The sequence below is a fragment of the Rhincodon typus genome, chromosome 5 (genome assembly GCF_021869965.1).
Source record: "Rhincodon typus isolate 14 chromosome 5, sRhiTyp1.1, whole genome shotgun sequence".
NCBI classification, from domain to species: domain Eukaryota; kingdom Metazoa; phylum Chordata; class Chondrichthyes; order Orectolobiformes; family Rhincodontidae; genus Rhincodon; species Rhincodon typus.
In genome coordinates this window covers 64,393,265-64,410,365 of record NC_063336.1, presented here as the reverse complement: position 1 = coordinate 64,410,365, position 17,101 = coordinate 64,393,265, and the positions used below count along the sequence as shown (strand labels likewise).

The window sequence follows — 17,101 nt, the reverse complement described above, 5'->3', positions numbered from 1 at the left end:
GTTGGGACCGGAAATGTCAACTTTCCCACTCCTTTGATGCTGCCTGGCTTGCTTGTGCCTCCAGCTCCGTACTTCGTTATCTCTGACTCCAGCATCTGCAGTTCTTGCTATCTCAACATTAACTCTGCTTCTTTTTCCACAGATGCTGCCAGACCTGCTGTGTTTTTCCAGCATTTTCTGTGTTTGTTTCAGATTTGCAGCATCTGCAGTATTTTGCTTTTTAAAAGAATGCACCTATGAACAAACCATGCTTTGATGGACAGCTGGGCAGCTGGTGAAGGTAAAACTTTGTCTCTGTTTCTCAGCTTCTCTTCTCAATTGTTCTCTTCACTCAGCCATTAACATAAACCCCCTGTAGTTTGATGGGACAATTTTGAGAACTGGAGGCAACATTTTGAATGTTTACATTCTGATTCACAGCTGTGTATCATGTAAATGGGGCAGATGTGATCTAAATAGAAACCAAATATACCAATTCTCATTAAATCAGCACGAGTTGAAATTTTGAAATAAATTGAATCCAGTGGTAATTTTGTCTTCTTTAAAGCTTTCATAAACTGCTATGACATGCTTGGTAAAATGAATCTTGGACTTTTGTCCCTTCCCCAGTCCTCCAAGGTGAATATATCTCTCCTCATATTGACAGGTGGCTGTTTGCCCCTTCAAACTTCTGTGCTGCTCCCATTCCCTATTTCTTGAACAGTAGTAAAAAGGGGCAGCACTATGAAGGTAAGTCCTTGGACTCTGCATGTGTTTTTAAAGCTCAAAGAACAGGCAGATTGGGCTCAAGGCATCAGACAGCAGGCAGCAGAGAGAAGACCGTGAGTCATGGGGCTGGCAGCTGGGAACTACTTTATGAAGTTAATAGGATTTCCCACATCAGAGGCTAAGTGTTTTGTTTTATTCCAGTTAGCCCTGTTAAGTTTATTCATTCTCTGGTGTGGGTGGAGGTAGTTTGTTTTTTATTCATTAATGGGATTTTAAGTGTTGCTAGCATCACTAGCATTTATTGCTTATCTCTCTAATTGTCCCAGAAAAGATGATGGTGTCCTGCCTTTTGAACCACAGCAGTGCTTGGCCTATTTGGCACCTACAGTGCTGTTAGGTAGAGAGCTCCAAAATCTTGAACAGCAATTTACTGTGGCTTGTAGGGAAACTTGCAGATGGTAGTGGTCCCATGTATCTGCTGTCATTCTTCTAAGTTGTAAAGATTGCTGTTTGGAAGATGCTTTTGAAGCAGGCTTGGTGAGTTGCTGCAGTTCATCTTGCAAATGGTGCACACATCTGGCACAGTGCGTTGGTGATGGAAGGAGGTGTCATTCAAGTGAGATGCAATGCCCTTGATAGTTCCAAATTGCTTGAGTGATGTTGGAGCTGCACACATCCAGGCAAATGGAGAATTTTCCATCACAAGACTGACTTGTTCTTTTTAGACAGTGGACAGGTTTTGGGGATTCAGGTGTTTTTACTTGCTACTGAATTTTTAACTACTGATATGCTGTTGTTGCCACTCATTTATATGGCTAGCCCAGTTTACTCTAGTCAGTGGTAATCCACAGGATGTTGATTATCAGGATTCAGTGATGGTAATGCTGTTGAATATAGCGTATGCTGAAGATAATTAGGTCCTGGACACTGTCCTGATGAGCTCCTGAAGAGAGATCCTGCCGCTGAATTGACTGACCTCCAGCAATTACAACCATTTTCCTTTGGGATTGATATGACTCCAAGCAGCAGAAAGATTCCTTCTACTGTTGCCATATCCTCAATTCCCATCAATTCTAGTTTTGCATGGACTCCTTGATGCCACATTTAGCCGAATCCAGTCACTGTTGCCTCACCTCTAGAGTTTGGCTTTTTTGTGCATGTTTAGACCAAGGATGTAATGAGGTCAGGAGCTGTTGGCCCTGGCTGAAACTAAGCTGAGTGTCAGTGAGCAAGTAATTGCTTTGCAGTGTTGCTTGATCGCAATTTCAACAGCCCCTGTTATCACTTCACTGATGAACTGAAAGGACTGATAGGACTGTAACTGGCCAAATTGGGTTTGGCCTGCTTTTTTTGTGGATAGGATATACCTGGACAATTTAACATCAGGTTGTTGCCAGTGTTGTAGCTGTACTAGAATCTTCAACCGTCAATTCTGAATAGTGGTAAACTAGTTTAAGTACCAAAACTAAGAACATGTCAAAAACTTTTAAGAAATATATCTTGAACAGGAACACTAAGATCATTTGTTTTAATAATTGAGAAATTACGTTATTTTTGCAATTTGTTATAAGTGCTAGAAATTAATTTCCCATTTTTCAGTGATGTGTGACAATGAATCCAACGGTACCCAGCCCTCTTCTCGGGTGACTAGATTTTTGTTTGAAAAAAAATTCACCTGAGACTTGGTGTAAAACCTAGGGTTTGGAGAATCATGGTCAATGGTTAGGTTAGGGTCCATAACAAGTCCTTATATGGCATGTTTAACATAGGTTAACATCTCAGGTTTCTTCATAGCAGTATTCTGAAAAAGAATTTTGTACTCAATGACATAAGGAGATAGTAGGGCAGATGATCAAAAATTTGACCAACGAGTGTTTAAAGGAGAAGGAGAGGGAATTTACGAGTTAATGTACTGGACAGATGAAGGCATAGCCCCACTGGGGAAGCAATTAAAGTTGGGCTGCTGGAACAGACTGAATGAGCTGTCAGCCATATCTTTGTTGCTACAGATACTTCTATTTGTGTCTTTTGTTGTGCTCAGAAACAAAGACTTAAACAATTAATGAATTTACTAAATTTCTTGATTTATGACATCAGGGGTATGCAATGTCTGGGCAACTGGTAGGAAACTCATTGACTTGTTGACTACCTGTAATGGAGCACATGGCAACAACCAGAGTGTTCTGAAGCAAGTACCATCGTTGTTGTGCTGCCAAGTTGTTATTATGACTTAATGAGTTCAGTTATAGTGCCTTAATAATTAACTGGTGCTGTCCCTCAAGCAGTTAGATAATGGGTTTCACACCCACCTGCTAGCGTGAAGGCAACTTTCTACCATGTGCTAAAGACTGTTTTAAAAACAACATTAACAGTCAACCTGTGGAAAATCTTAATGGTATTCCTCAGACAATTGTACATTTATGTTTACAGTAGTGATGCCCAGGTCCCACTGCCTGTAGACTTTGTTCAAGTAAAAATCTCATGCTTCAGCCTGAACAGTTGATGAATGTACACGAGTGTGTTGTAGTAACTGTTTAGATTTTTTTAAAAAAGCTTCAATGTTTACATTCAGTTGAGGAAGAGAGGAATATATCTGAGATAATCTTTTGAAAGTTAAATAAGGGCAAGTGTGAGACCACGTAAGCAGAACTGACTAAGAAATGTTGGTACCTTAGGTTAAAGGTTAGTTCACTGGAGATGCATTGACAGACATTTTAAGGGGATATTTCAGAACCTACAGAATAGTTGCATTCCAAGAGTAACAAGCTCCAAGGGATAGATGCACCATTTCTGGGTAAGTAGAAATGTTAAAGGTAGCAACAAACCGAAAGAAAATGCATATAATTATGCAGGTAGATAGCAGGTCAGACAATTTTAAAAGCATGATCAAAAGTTAGTCAAATGGGAAAAGATCAAATAATAGAGAAACCAATAAGAAATATATTTTTAAAAAAGTTTTTAAAGAGTATTTAAAGAAGAAAAGTCCATGTTCAAGAGCAGAGTTAATAAAGTTAGCATTGATCCTTGTAGAAAGTTAGACTGCAGAACTAATAATAGAAAAGCGGAAACAACTAATGAATTAAATGGGTATTTGGCATATCTTCACTAAAGAGGATGCAAGTAACATGCCAGAAGTAGAGATAAATCAGGAAATGAAAAACCGGAAAATAGCAGTTACCAGAGACATAGTACTGAGTAAATTGTTGGAACTCTGGGTTGACAATGACATGGTTTGCATCAACTTCATCCTAGTGTTTGAAATGAAATGGCTAGGGAGACAATTGATGCAATTGGCTTTACTTTTCTGAAGCTCCTTGATTTGGGGACCATCCCATTATATTTAAAGATAGCAAATATAACATCTTCATTCAAAAAAGGAAGAAGACAGAATGCAGGAAATTACAGGCCAGTTAGCCTAACGTTTGCCATAGGGAATATGTTAGAAGCTTTTATTTAAGAAGTTCTAGTAAGGCATTTGGGTAGAGTCCAAGTAATTGAAAAGAGTCAAAATAGTTTTGTGAAAAGGGAGTCATGTTTGACCAGTGTATTGGAGTTCTTCAAGGAGTTATAATGTGCTGTGGATAAAAGGAAACTGATGGGAGCATGTACTTTTGATTTCTAGAAAGTATTTGATAAGTTTCTACATCAGAGATTATTTTTATTGTTATGTATTTTGATTTTCAGGAAGCTTTTGATTAAGTCCCACAAAAGAGATTTTTATGCAACTTCAAAGCATATGGCATTGATAGTAATGTCCTGGCATGGTCTGAGAATTGATTAGCAGAAAGGAAACAGGAGGAATAAATGGTTTTCAGAGTGGATGACAGTGATAAACAGGGTCACAGAAATCAGTGCTTGCACTCCACTTATTCACAATTTATTGCAATATTTGGATCAGTAAATCAAGTGGAATATTTTCAGATTTGCTGAATGACACAAAACTAGGTGAGAATCAGGAATGAAGATGATGTAAAGGGATTTCAGGACGATTTAGAGAAGTTGATTGATGGGATAATGTCAGATTCAGTATAATGTGAATAAGGGTGAAGTTGTCCACTTTGGTAGGAAAAACAGAATGGCAGTTTATCCTATAAGTAGCGATTTGATTGGGAAATGAGGTACTGTGGTTGTTGAAAGCAAGCTTGCAGGTGCCAGTGAACTCAACATTACGTGATAGCCCTCAGTTGGATGTGGCACATGTTTTAAGAGTGTGTTCTTAGTTTAGTTTATATCTCAACCCTTATCTACCTTCCACACAGCTGTACACCAAACCGCAAGACAACATATACAGCCAGTATCTTGCGCTATTAGAAAGTATCACGTTGAGCTATAATTATGATATTAGTAATTTTTCTCTCTCGTGCCTGAGAGGACTGAGAGTAGAACAGAACAATGGAAGATTTTTGCTCTTCCACAGAATTTGCATGTAGAATGGAAGAGATAGCGGCAGTACTGCTGCCTCTGAGTCATGAGGAGTAGTGAAGATGTATAATATAGTGCCAGAGAAGGAATGGAATCTGTTACATAAGACTTGCTGTAATTTTGAGAAAGCTAGCAGTGTGGTGAAATATATAAACTGTCGGGCTGCTTATGAGAAAGGAGGAAATGAGACGAGAAGAGGGGAGATTTAGAAAGCTAGTAAATTTAACATGGCTATTCAAGAAAGGAGAGTGAGAGAAAAGAAACGAATTACAGGCCAGTTAGTTTGATGTCAGCAATGATGGAGCTGTACAAGGCTTTGGGAAGACTACAGTGGGAATTTTGTGTGCAGTTTTGGTCTCATTGCCTAAGAAATGTCTACTTGCCATAGAGGAAGTGCATTAGAGGTTCGCCAGCTTGATTCCTGAGGTAGCAGGTTTGTCATGTTCGGAGAAATTAGGTCAGCTGGAAAAGGTCACTATAGCAAAAACTGAAATTGTTGGAGAGATAGCAACTCTGGCATCATCTGTGGAGAGAAAGCAAAGTTAACATTTTGAATCTAGTGACCCATTTTCAGAACTGATGGTAACTAGGAAATGGTGGTATATGTAATGAAGACTGGGTGAGTGGGGATTAGGTCATAAACCTAAAGTGGGTGGAAATGGGGAGCCTAGAGGGTGAGAAAGACAGCTAGGCAGACAAAGCAATTGGACAATGGTAAGCCAGGAAGAGAGAAGAACTGCTAATGGGGACCACCTATCACTGCTAGACCTGCTGAGTTTCTCCAACAATTTCTATTTTTGTTTCAAGATTTCCAGTACCTGCACTTGTTTTTTCAAAGTTGTCACTGTTCCAGAGGACTGCGCTCTCATTAGAAAGAGACAGCTTGTTGTGAGTTTAACCTGAGGGGCACCAGGCCTCAGGGAAGAGGCAAAGCTAGAAGGCAGGAGCTTTCATGGTAACCTCAGTCGGTGCAGGAGTTGAAACATGAGTTCTAAACATTCATTACACAGCAAAAACGTGAGCATGCTGAGTGCTGGTTGGGTCAGATAGGGTGATGGGCATGCACACCCAGCCGTTCTGTTCTTTATTCTACTTCTCTATGCCTTGCTTTTTCCAAAGTACAGAGGCAACCTGCTTGACATGTTGATAGGATGATTTTGACCTGCAAAAGATTCTCCTTTAATATAAGGTGAGCCATATTCTTTGTTTAAACCGTGGAATAAAAGTGCACCCTTGTGTCATCTCACACCTTCCATGAGCCTACGTATAATCCCTATACGTAGCTTTTTTTTTTCTTGGTCAACTTTATTAACAGCAGAAGTGCTTTCCCTATCTCATTTGTGCTGTTACCTATTGTGAATTTCGGAATGCCTTTACCTACCATCCTCAGCTACCTTTTACTTTTAGTCAGTGGCCTCAATGTTTGTATTCACCTTTTTTCTTCTTCATTCATAGAATATGCACTTTGTTGGCTAGGCCAGTATTTATTGCCCATCTCCAGTTGCCCTTCAAGATATTCGTCAGTATCTTGAACTGCTGCAGCCCAATCTTGTACATCCATGGTGCTGTTAGGGATGGAATTCCATGATTTTGTCGAAGTGACACTGAAGGAACGGCAATCTACTTCCAAGTCAGAATCATGAGTGGATTGAAAGAGAACTTGCAGGTGGCTGTGTTCTTGTGTATCTGTTGCCCTTGTGGTTCTAGATGGTAGTGGTTGTGAATTTCTGCAGTGCAGCTTATAGATGATACATACTACTGCTGCTGATCATTGTGGATGTAATGCCAATCAAGCGGGTTGCTTTGTTCGGAATGGTGTCAAGTTTGGGTATTGTTGGAGCTACAATCATCCAGGTAAGTGGGGCCTATTCGATCACATTCCACATTTGAGCCTTGTGGCTGTTGGACAGGCTTTGGGGAACCTGGAGGTGAGTAATTCACTGCAGAATTCCTAGCCTCCAATTGTTATCACTCATTCATGACAAAGCTAAAGAAGGATCTGTTAATAAATTGTCCACAATGGCTATTCAGTCTAACTTTTTATCAGACTAATTTTTTATCAGACTATTGAACCATGAAGTGATTCACTAAGATACCTTCCTTTTTACTAATATGCTGTCAGAGAAATGAAACTTGATCAGTTCCCAGTAAAGCAAAATTTCTAGCACTAACCTAATTCTCTAATTATTCCAAGTTTTATTAATAAATCATCTTTGCACAATTTTGTCTATCTGTCATTTCTAGGACACTTAAGATTGCAAACTGGAGATGTAACATGGAAAGAAATATTTTAACGTGTTTTACTTTTGTTCTTCCAATTTGAAACTTTAGCCAGATTTCCTGTTATGCTAATTTATAATGGGTGAATTTCCACCCAGACATCAGAAACTTTGACGAGATTGCTCATCAGGTCTGTTAGCATTCAAGATATTCATGCATTTACATACATTTACTGTGGGAAGAAAAGTTAATTGCAAGCCCATCAAAATACGTGTTGGGGCATATTTTCATCAGGATGTCCAATCATGTCCCATCTTTCACTTACTTCAGTCCTATCAGCTGCAGCAAAATCCAACCCATTTTACAGAAACATTCACATACGTTTGGAATGTAGAAGGGAAAATTAGAGCTGTACATGCTAGAAATTGGAAAAAATACCAAATGCTCAAATTGCATGATAAATCAGTTATGTAAAAGAAGTAATAGTTTAAAATTTAGGTGGGAGCTTATCTGAATTTATTGCTGATTTGTTTACAGATATCCTAGTTCAAAGCTCATACACTTTGAAGGGGAAATTCAGTTACTTTTTCATCCCTTTTACTTAGCCTTTCTTTTCTTTTTCTCTAGCAAGGTTTACCTGATAACGAAAATGATGCGAAACTGTTGTCAATTGACCGGTAAGGAAAATAGATTATACATTGTCTGCTCCCAAGCAAGAAGAAATTGTTCTTTACATAATACCTTAACATTTCCTCAGTGCGTCCAAAAGTATTTCACAGCTAAGGTATTCTTTTCTGAAGGATAACTACTTGTGTAGGTAAAACCAGGAACTAATTTGTATACAACAAGATCTCAAAGAATAGTGAATAGATTTTGGAGAGTACAATAATGTTACAGATTTGTCTGGATGTAAACCCCGAGCAAATATGTTAAAGAACTTCAAAATGTAGTCTGTTTTTAACACCCAATCGTGCCCTTGCCCAAGTATTTTTGGATATAATTATTTGCACCAGCCAGTGGTAGAAATGCTGTCATGTTTCTGGATAGGCAATCCAGCACAGAGAGGTCTGACCAATAGTAAGTGTTGGATTGTCCAATTGAAGCAAACCAGGATAATTCCATTTTTCTTTGAATAGTGGCATAGGATCTGTTATTTTTACTCATACATATAGAAGTATCCTTAGTTTAGTGCCTTTGCATTTTCTTACTTTTTCAACAAAGTGACAACCTGTGCTTTGATCCTGGAGTGGAATTTATTCTCTTGATCTACTGCTTCAACAAGAATGTTACCACTGAATTAATTAATATTTAATGTTTATTTGAGTTTGGTCACCACTGACCTTTTTCGGTAGTTAATTGTTTTAGAAGTTGAGAATTCTGAGAACATTATATTTTAATATCCCTGGAGGAGTGAATTAATGTAGAAGTTAGAAAATGGTTTGAATGAAAGCAAATGATAAATATTGGCAAAAATGTATTTGTGAAACCCACTTTGTGCAACAGAACAGTGTGTGTGATCTCTCTATGTGCAGGCAAATGTGTTGAATCTGCAACTTTCATAATTTTATATTGTTAGAAACATCGACATTGGGCGTCATGTAAGTGCAGGCTTAATAGATTTTAATGAGAATAAGAGGAACTAGCTTTTGTGTCATACTACTGATATGTTTTGAAATTAAAATTACGTAATCTCATCTCAATACTAACAATTGTTTTCAATGTTACGTAGTCCAAATCAGGTTCAAGATGAAATAGAAGATGGAATTACAGTGGAGGACTTGGAGCTTATCAAAGAACGAGAGTCTGCAATTAGGCAGCTGGAGGTACATATATTTTGTGGCCTAATACTTAACAAAATGTGTAGTTTTGATACAATGTTTTGTATTCTTTTTCCATAACTTCAGGAATGATTTTTCACTTATCTTGTGTTGAAGCATTGGCTAAGTGGTAAGACACAGATATAAGCCATTTAGTACCTTGAGTCAGTTCTGCATTAGAGATCATGGCTGATCAGTGACTTAACTCCTTTGATCTTTTCCCCTATTGACTAAGTAAAGATCAATCTTGGATCAAATTTTAATTTTAAAACTTACTTCAGTTGCTCTTTGCAGAAAATACACTCTCAACTTCTTCTGCCCTACTTTGCATGAAAAAGAGGCTTCCTGCTTTCATAGAATCCATACAGTGTGGAACAGGCCATTCGGCCCAACAAGTCCACACTGACACTCCGAAAAGCAACCACCCAGACCCATACCCCTACTCATCTCTGTAACACTGTAACATCAGCTAGCAGCAAACCAACACGACAAACTTTCCTTAATATCAGTACACTTAGACAATGGAGGCCATCAGTTTAACTGAGACAACATAACCATAGTAGACCAAGCCAAACATAGACACACATGGGAATTCCTAGAGGCATGGTTCTCAACCCATAATGCAATCAACAAACATATAGAATTGGACCCCATATACAAACGCATACAGAACAACACTGGAAATGACCCTATTCAGCATAACAGACTGGACAGTATAAATTTCTAGCTGAGTAGAAAACATCGCTTTATTGGAGGCCTCACTGATGATGTTACCTAGCATGGTGATGAAACGTCTGAACGAAAGCAAGCCAGCTCGGCGAGCAAGTCAACAACCTCACCCATAACCCGAGCTACAAATCTTTGCTAAAACCTTGAGCTCTGGTATTCCTGGAGTTGTCCCAAAAGTTAAAGATCTTGTAGAAGTATGCAAAGGTCTCCAATTTACCTGGTTTTCAATCCCGGATTGACAGAAAGCATGGACCTGGTTTCTGTACTTAGTAGGAATTAGTATTTATTTCATTTAAATAATCTCTACAGGTGAACATTTATGAACCTTGGCATTAAACACTAATAGTTAAAACTCCAAGCCCCTTAAAAACACCCCCTTTTACACATGCAATTATGCATGCACACATGAACAGTGATGTTTTTAAAAAATAAAGATGTGTCGTGGACAGAGATAAGACTGGGAATGCTGTTTCGTGGTCTCTGTTCACAGGATTTTGTAAAATGGTCCTTGTGGTGATCAGAATCCTGCTTCTCAGTCTTCTTTCTCCAAATGTTTTACTGGTGTATAGAAGGTACAGGGGTTGGTTCACGCTTCTGAAAGATCTCTGACTTAGTTACAGTCCTTAGGCTTGTCCAGCAGATTTGAAATTCTTGCTCTGTGTGTGGATACAAATTCGGCCTGTAGAGCAAACTGACCATAGCACCATGGTACAGGAAGCCATGCAAGAGCAGGGAGGAAAGAGAAATGTAGTTGCAGTTGGAAATAGACTCAGTTCCCTTTGGATAGGATTGAGAGTCTCAAAGGCTGTGTTGCTTGCCTAATGCCTGGATTCAGGATACTTCATCTGGGCTGCAGAGGAATTTGGAGTGGGAGGGAAAAGATCCAGTTGGCATAGTCTGTGTAGGTACCAAACATATACGTAGAAAGGGGTTCTACTGAGGGAATATGAGCAGCTGGGGGCCAAATTAAAAAGCATAACTTAAAAAAAAGTTTTATAACTATAACTGAGCCGTGGGCAAATTGGCACAGAGTCAACATAATAAGCACGATAAACACATGGCTCAAAGATTGGTGTGGGAGAAATGGGTTTGAAGTCATGGGACATTGGCATCAGTACTGGGGAAGGAGGGTGGTGTTCTGATGGGACTGGCTCCACCTGAGTTATGCTGGGACCAGTGTCCTTGTGAATTGTATAACTAGGGCTGTGGACAGGGTTTTAAACTAAATGGTGGGTTTGTGGGTTCAGTTGCAAGGAAAATTATGAAATGAGTAAAAGGTGGGGAGGGCTCCGCAGAGGTTAAAGTTTCCAGAACAATTAAGGGTCAGAAATCTAACTTGAGGCACAGTTGATAAGGGGACAACTATGAGAATGGGGGCAGTCAATGCAGGACTAAGGATGTTGCACTTAGTGCACACAGTATATGAAACAAGGTAAATGAGTCTGTAGCACAGATTGAAATTAGCAGGCATGATGTGGATATCACAGAGGTATGGCTGCAAGGGGATTAGGGCTGGGAATTAAATATCCAACGATGCATGTCCTTTTGAAAGGACAGGCAGATGGGCAGGTATTGGGGGGCACAGATGTTGGTTGGTTGGCCAGCCTAGTTTGTAAGAAATGAAATTAAATCAATGGCAAGAAGTGATTAGAGTCAGAAGATGCGGAACCTTTTGTGGGTAGAGTTGAGGAGCCCCACAGGGAAAAAGACCATGAAAGGAGTTGTGTACCAGCTTCCGAGCAGTAGTCAGGATGTAGGAAAGAAAATTACTATTACAATAATTATGAGGGTCTTTAATATGCAGGTGGACTAGGAAAATCAGGTTGGTAGTGGATCTCAAAAATGGACAAGATTTTTTTTTTTGGAGCAGCTTGTGGTACAGCCCACTAGGGAACAGACAGTTCTGGATTTGGTGATGTGTAATGAGGCAGACTTGATTAGGGAGCTGAATGTGAAGGAACCTCTAGGGGCCAGTGACCATAATATGACAGAATTCACCCTTTGAGAGGGATAAGATTAAATCAGACAAAGCAGTATTACAACTGAGTAAAGACAACTACAAAGACAAGAGAGAAGAGCTGGCCAGAGTTGGTTGGAAGAGGAGCCTAGCAGAGAAGTTGGTAGAGCAGCAATGGCAGAAGTTTCTGGGGGTAATTCAGAAGTTACAGCAGAAATTCATCCCAAGGAAGAAGAGGCGTATTAAAGGGAGGATGAGACAACCATGGCTGACAAGGGAAGTCAGGGACATCATATAAACATACAATGTGATAAAGATTAATAGAAGGCCGAAGGATTGGGAAGCCTTTAAAAACCAGCAGGGGATAACTAAAAAATGCAGTAAGGTGGGAGAAGATGAAGTATGAGAGTAAGCTAGCTAGTAATATAGAAGAAAATTGCAAGAGTTATTTTTAGATATCTAAAAGATGAGAGAGAGGCAAGTATGGACATTGAACCACAGGAGGCTGGAGAAGTAGAAATGAGGAACAAAGAAACTTTGTATCCATTTTCACAGTGGAAGACACCAGCCACATAGCAGAACTTCAAGAGAGTCAGAGGGCAGAGGTGAGTATAATAAAGGAAGAGATATCAAAGTTTCCACACTCCTTCAGTCATAGTCTTACAGCACGGAAACAGACCCTTTGGTCTAACCAGCCCTAGCCGACCATGTTCCCAAACTAAACTAGTCCCACCTGCCTGTGCTTGGCCCATATCTTTCCAAACCTTTCCTATCCATGAACTTATCCAAATGTCTCTTAAACATTGTAACTTTACCTGTGTCAACTACTTTCTCTGGCAGCTTGTTCCACACACGAACTACTCTGTATTAAAAAACACTTATCCCTTTCATCCTTTTGAAATCTTTCTCCTCTCACTTTATGAATGTGCCCCCTAGTTTTGAACTCCCCCATCCTAGGGGAAAGACCCTTGTCATTCACCTTCACTATGCCGCTCATGATTTTATTAACCTCAATGACCTCAACCTCCAACAGTCGAGTGAAAAACATCCCAGCTTTATGACTACCCTGAAAGTATTTCGTAACTATAGTTTGAGGAATACTGTATATTCAAAGCATATTGTGTTAATATTTTTGTAGATCTTGGAGATCTTTAAATTCAAGTGTAGCAAATCTGAAAAGTGCATTTATTTATGCAGTTGTTGCATTGGTTTATTAGTAATGCAATAAAATCAGAAACTGATTGAGCAGCAAATTTGAAATGTAGATTCAAATGAGGAGGGAGAGGAATCTCTTAATCAGAAATTCTCCAATTAGGGGACAGATACTTTACACAACTAACTTTGCTGCAACAAGCCATGGGAACAATTTTATTTACATAACCTCATCAAAAATTAATTCTTTGTTCATTTCAGTCTGATATCCTGGATATTAACGAAATATTTAAAGACTTGGGAATGATGATTCATGAGCAAGGAGATCTAGTTGGTAAGCACCTTTTGTTCCAATGGTGTCCTTAGCTGTGCTACATTTATACAAGTTTGTTTTATTTCAGATGCAGAAATTTTTTTAAAACATCAATAAAAATAGCAGTCACTATTGAGATTAATATTTTCTATCAGAAGGCTAATTAAATGTATAATTGTGGTGTGATATGCACACTTTCAGAAATAATTTATAAGGATTTTCTTCCTGTTCTATAAATTAGTAGATTCAATTGATATGGATTCCTGAACTGCACATAACACTCGAGCTGTGGCCTGACATTTTATACAGTTCCAGCAGAACCTCCCTGCTACACTTTCCATTTGCTACAGAGTTTTGGCTTGTTATAATAGGATTTGATATTCTTTTGAAGTATGATTAATTGCTGAGTAGAAGGCTGTTTTTACATTTACAAGGTGATAATTGAGTTAACTGAGGCTTAAGAAATTCGCTCCATCATATCTTAGAGTCCAGAGACTGCAATTGCTTTTGATGAGTAACCTAGCAAATTAAATGGGAAATATTGGCATAGCAAATTATCACAATAAATGTTGTCAAAGTCATAATAGCTGAAAGCTGCTTGTGTAATATATGAACAGACATTTCTTGCTGAATGTTTTATTCATGTGGTCGTTTATATGCATATTGTAAACAAATTTTTTACTTTTTTTCCCCCCCAAACTAATACCATGTCAAAGTTTTTTTTTTTTTTTTTTAAAATCTGTTACAGTTTTAGATGACTGGTAGCTTCACAGTTTGGGACTTCCTGCCACTGAGGGGCAAATGCCAACTGCACTATTTAGCCTGCCCACCACACGTTATGGCTCCTAGGCAGGCTTTCTGTGGATTGTTAGCTAGCAGCTGACAAATTTGCAAGCAACCAGATCATGGAAGTTGAATTCTTCTTTTGTTCAACATTTAAATTCTAGTAAGCAACTATTGTCACATTGGAGGAGGGCCAAATTACCCTAAGGATACTGTCCCTTTAGGAAATTGCATTCATGTGAGTTCAAGATTTTTTTTTTTTGTTGTTGTGTTCTAAAATATTTTCTGAAGAGCTTTGCATGTATAAATCAGCTGTGTTATCGTCAGTCTATAATAGTCTCTCTCAGTTGTGTATTACTTCAAACTTTGGCTGGTATGGCACTGGAAAGAGTTGATTAGAATCTGAACCTAGTGCAGCTTCAAACAGACTTCCTAAAATGTTAATGTCCATTAGTTCTTGTTAACTTCTATAAAATAGTCATTGACTTAAAAGTTGCACACCAACTTCCATTGTGTCCTTTAGTAAAGGGGAGGCTCCTGTGAATTTGCTGAATTGATCTCAGGATAGAAAACTGAGTTATTGCTGGTGGTATGCAGCAAGTTGCTGAAATCAGATGAGTATCTTCAAATTTCACAGCTTTTGTTTAAAACTTTTGTTTTTATTAAACTATAATGCAGTACCTTGAATTAGTGCTTCACTGGCGTAGATTATGCCACTAAAGTGCACACAATGTACATACCCAGAGCTTTTTTCAAAAACAGAAAAATAACAAGTGGCTGTTGGGTTAAGTCAAACTCATGCATGTGCTGGTTAAACAAAAAGAATTGTCAAAGGAGTTGAGGAGAAATCCTGGGACTTAACACTGTTTATTGGGTTGTTAACACCTATGAGTTTTGAATTAACACAGCTCTGCTGATGCCTCATTATTTTAGGCTGAGCACGGAATTGTTATAGTGCAGATGGAGGCCATTCAGCTCTTCATGTCTGCACCAAAAATCTCTCCCCATTCTAATTTGTTGTCAAAATCTTTGCTTTTTCCTTTGTAGCCCATCATTTTTCTATTTAAATAATCATTTAATACTTCATTTGAACCTGCCTCCACCACACTTCCAAGCAATGCATTCTAAACCCTAACTACTTTTTCATGAAAATGATTTTTTGTTCACTCACCCCACATTTGCTTCTTCCTCAAAACACTGTAAACTGTGCTGTCTATGATTCTTGATCCTTTTGACAAACTGGAATAGTTTATCCTTATCTAACCCATCCAGATTTCTCATGATTTTGAAAACTCCTATCAAATCTCCCCTTAGCTGTGTCTGAGGAAAACAGTCCTAGCTTCTCCAATTTTTCCTCATGACTGAAGTGTCTCCTCCCTGGAACAATTCTCATACACGTTTTCTGTACTGTCTCCAAAACATTCACATCCTTCCGAAAATGTGGCATCCAGAACCAGGTCCTATGAAAAATCGTCATAAGTTTCCCTCCTCTTGTATTGTATGCCCTTATTAATGAATTCTAGAATACTGAATGCATTATACACCTGCTCTACCACTTTTAATGACTTAAATTCATGTACACCCAGGTCTTTCTGCTCCTACACACACTTTTTAGAATGGTACAATTCATTTCATTTTGTAATATTTTGCGTTTGTTTTTTTGAACCAAAGTGAATCACCTAACACTTCTGTGTTTTTAACTTGATCTGCCACGTGTCGGCCCACTCCACCACGTCAGTCTTTTTGAGACTGCTGCCCTCTCAATTCACATTTCTTCCAAGTTTTATGTTGTCTGCAAACTATGGAATTGTCCCCTGCACATCAAGATCTGGATCATTTACGTGCATCAGGAAAAGCAATGGTTCTGACCTGAAACGTCAATTTTTCTGCCCCTCTGATGCTGCCTGGCCTGCTGTGTTCCTCCAGCTCTACACTGTGTTGTCCCAATATCAACCCTTGGGGAACTTCAGTACAAATGTCCCTTCCACCCTTTAAAAAATAACCATTAAACATTACTTTCTGCTTCCTACACTTCAGCCAATGTAGTTTCCTTGTTGCTACTGTACCTTTTTATCCTGTGACCATTAACTTTCCTGTCAAAGCTGTTGTGTATCAATGGGCTTTTGGAAATCCATTTACACCATATCAATAGCGTTCCCCTCATCAGCCCACTGTTACCTCTTCAAAAATCTCCAGCAAGTTGGACATTGTTTTCCCTCATTGAATCCATGCTGACTGTTTCTGAATCAGCCCACATTTTTCCATGGGACTACTAATTGTATCCAACATAATTGTTTCTGGATGCTTCCCCTCCCCCCAACCTGATGATCACCATAATAAATTGAATTCATGTGTGCCATTTCCCCTTTGTTACACATTTGAAAATGGTATGTTAATCACATAAACAAAATGAAGTTAAGAAAAGTTCAGTCCTAATTGGGAAGATATTGAGAAATTTGTCCAGCGAATTTGTGTTAGTTCTTCCTGTACATATGAGTTTTTTTTTGTTTGGGTTCATACTTCAATATTGTTGCATGTTTCTATAGATAGCATAGAAGCCAATGTGGAAACTGCTGAAGTACATGTTCAGCAAGCAAACCAACAACTAAGCAGAGCAGCGGAATATCAGGTATGGTATGGTCTGTATTTTGGTTAGGGTAAATTAGAAAGGTACATGAGTTTGGTTTTCATTTCCTTCCTTGAGCTCAATCACATTGGTTGCAGATCAAGCAACATCTTGCTTTTAACATTTTTCTTGTTTTTAAATCCATCCATGACCTTGCCTCTTTCTGTCTCATTATCTTCAGTCTCTCAATCCTCTGAGATATCTGTGCTCTTCTAATTCTAGCCTCTTGTTCATCACCAACTTTCATTGGTTAGCGATTGCCGGCTGTGCCTTCAGTTGCCTAGGCCCCAAGCTCTAGGGTATCCTTCCTTTACTTCTCTAATGCACTGTTTTCCTCCTTTAAGAGACCTTCTTTAACCAGCTTTTTGTTTTCT

The 17,101-nt window shown here is 38.8% G+C and overlaps 1 protein-coding gene across 2 annotated transcripts in view; it reads left to right on the top strand.

The window, feature by feature from the left end:
- LOC109924072 (syntaxin-7-like) overlaps window positions 1-17,101 on the top strand; it is a 35,543-nt gene that overhangs the window by 17,217 nt on the left and 1,225 nt on the right. Inside the window, exons 5-8 of one of the 2 annotated variants that reach the window (XM_020524090.2) lie at window positions 7,978-8,027; window positions 9,080-9,173; window positions 13,267-13,339; window positions 16,648-16,730. In XM_020524090.2, the coding sequence (XP_020379679.2) occupies window positions 7,978-8,027; window positions 9,080-9,173; window positions 13,267-13,339; window positions 16,648-16,730 (300 nt within the window). Of the gene's footprint in view, window positions 1-7,977; window positions 8,028-9,079; window positions 9,174-13,266; window positions 13,340-14,265; window positions 16,619-16,647; window positions 16,731-17,101 lie in introns of those variants that run through there. The other variant, XM_048596866.1, reaches the window with a different exon arrangement.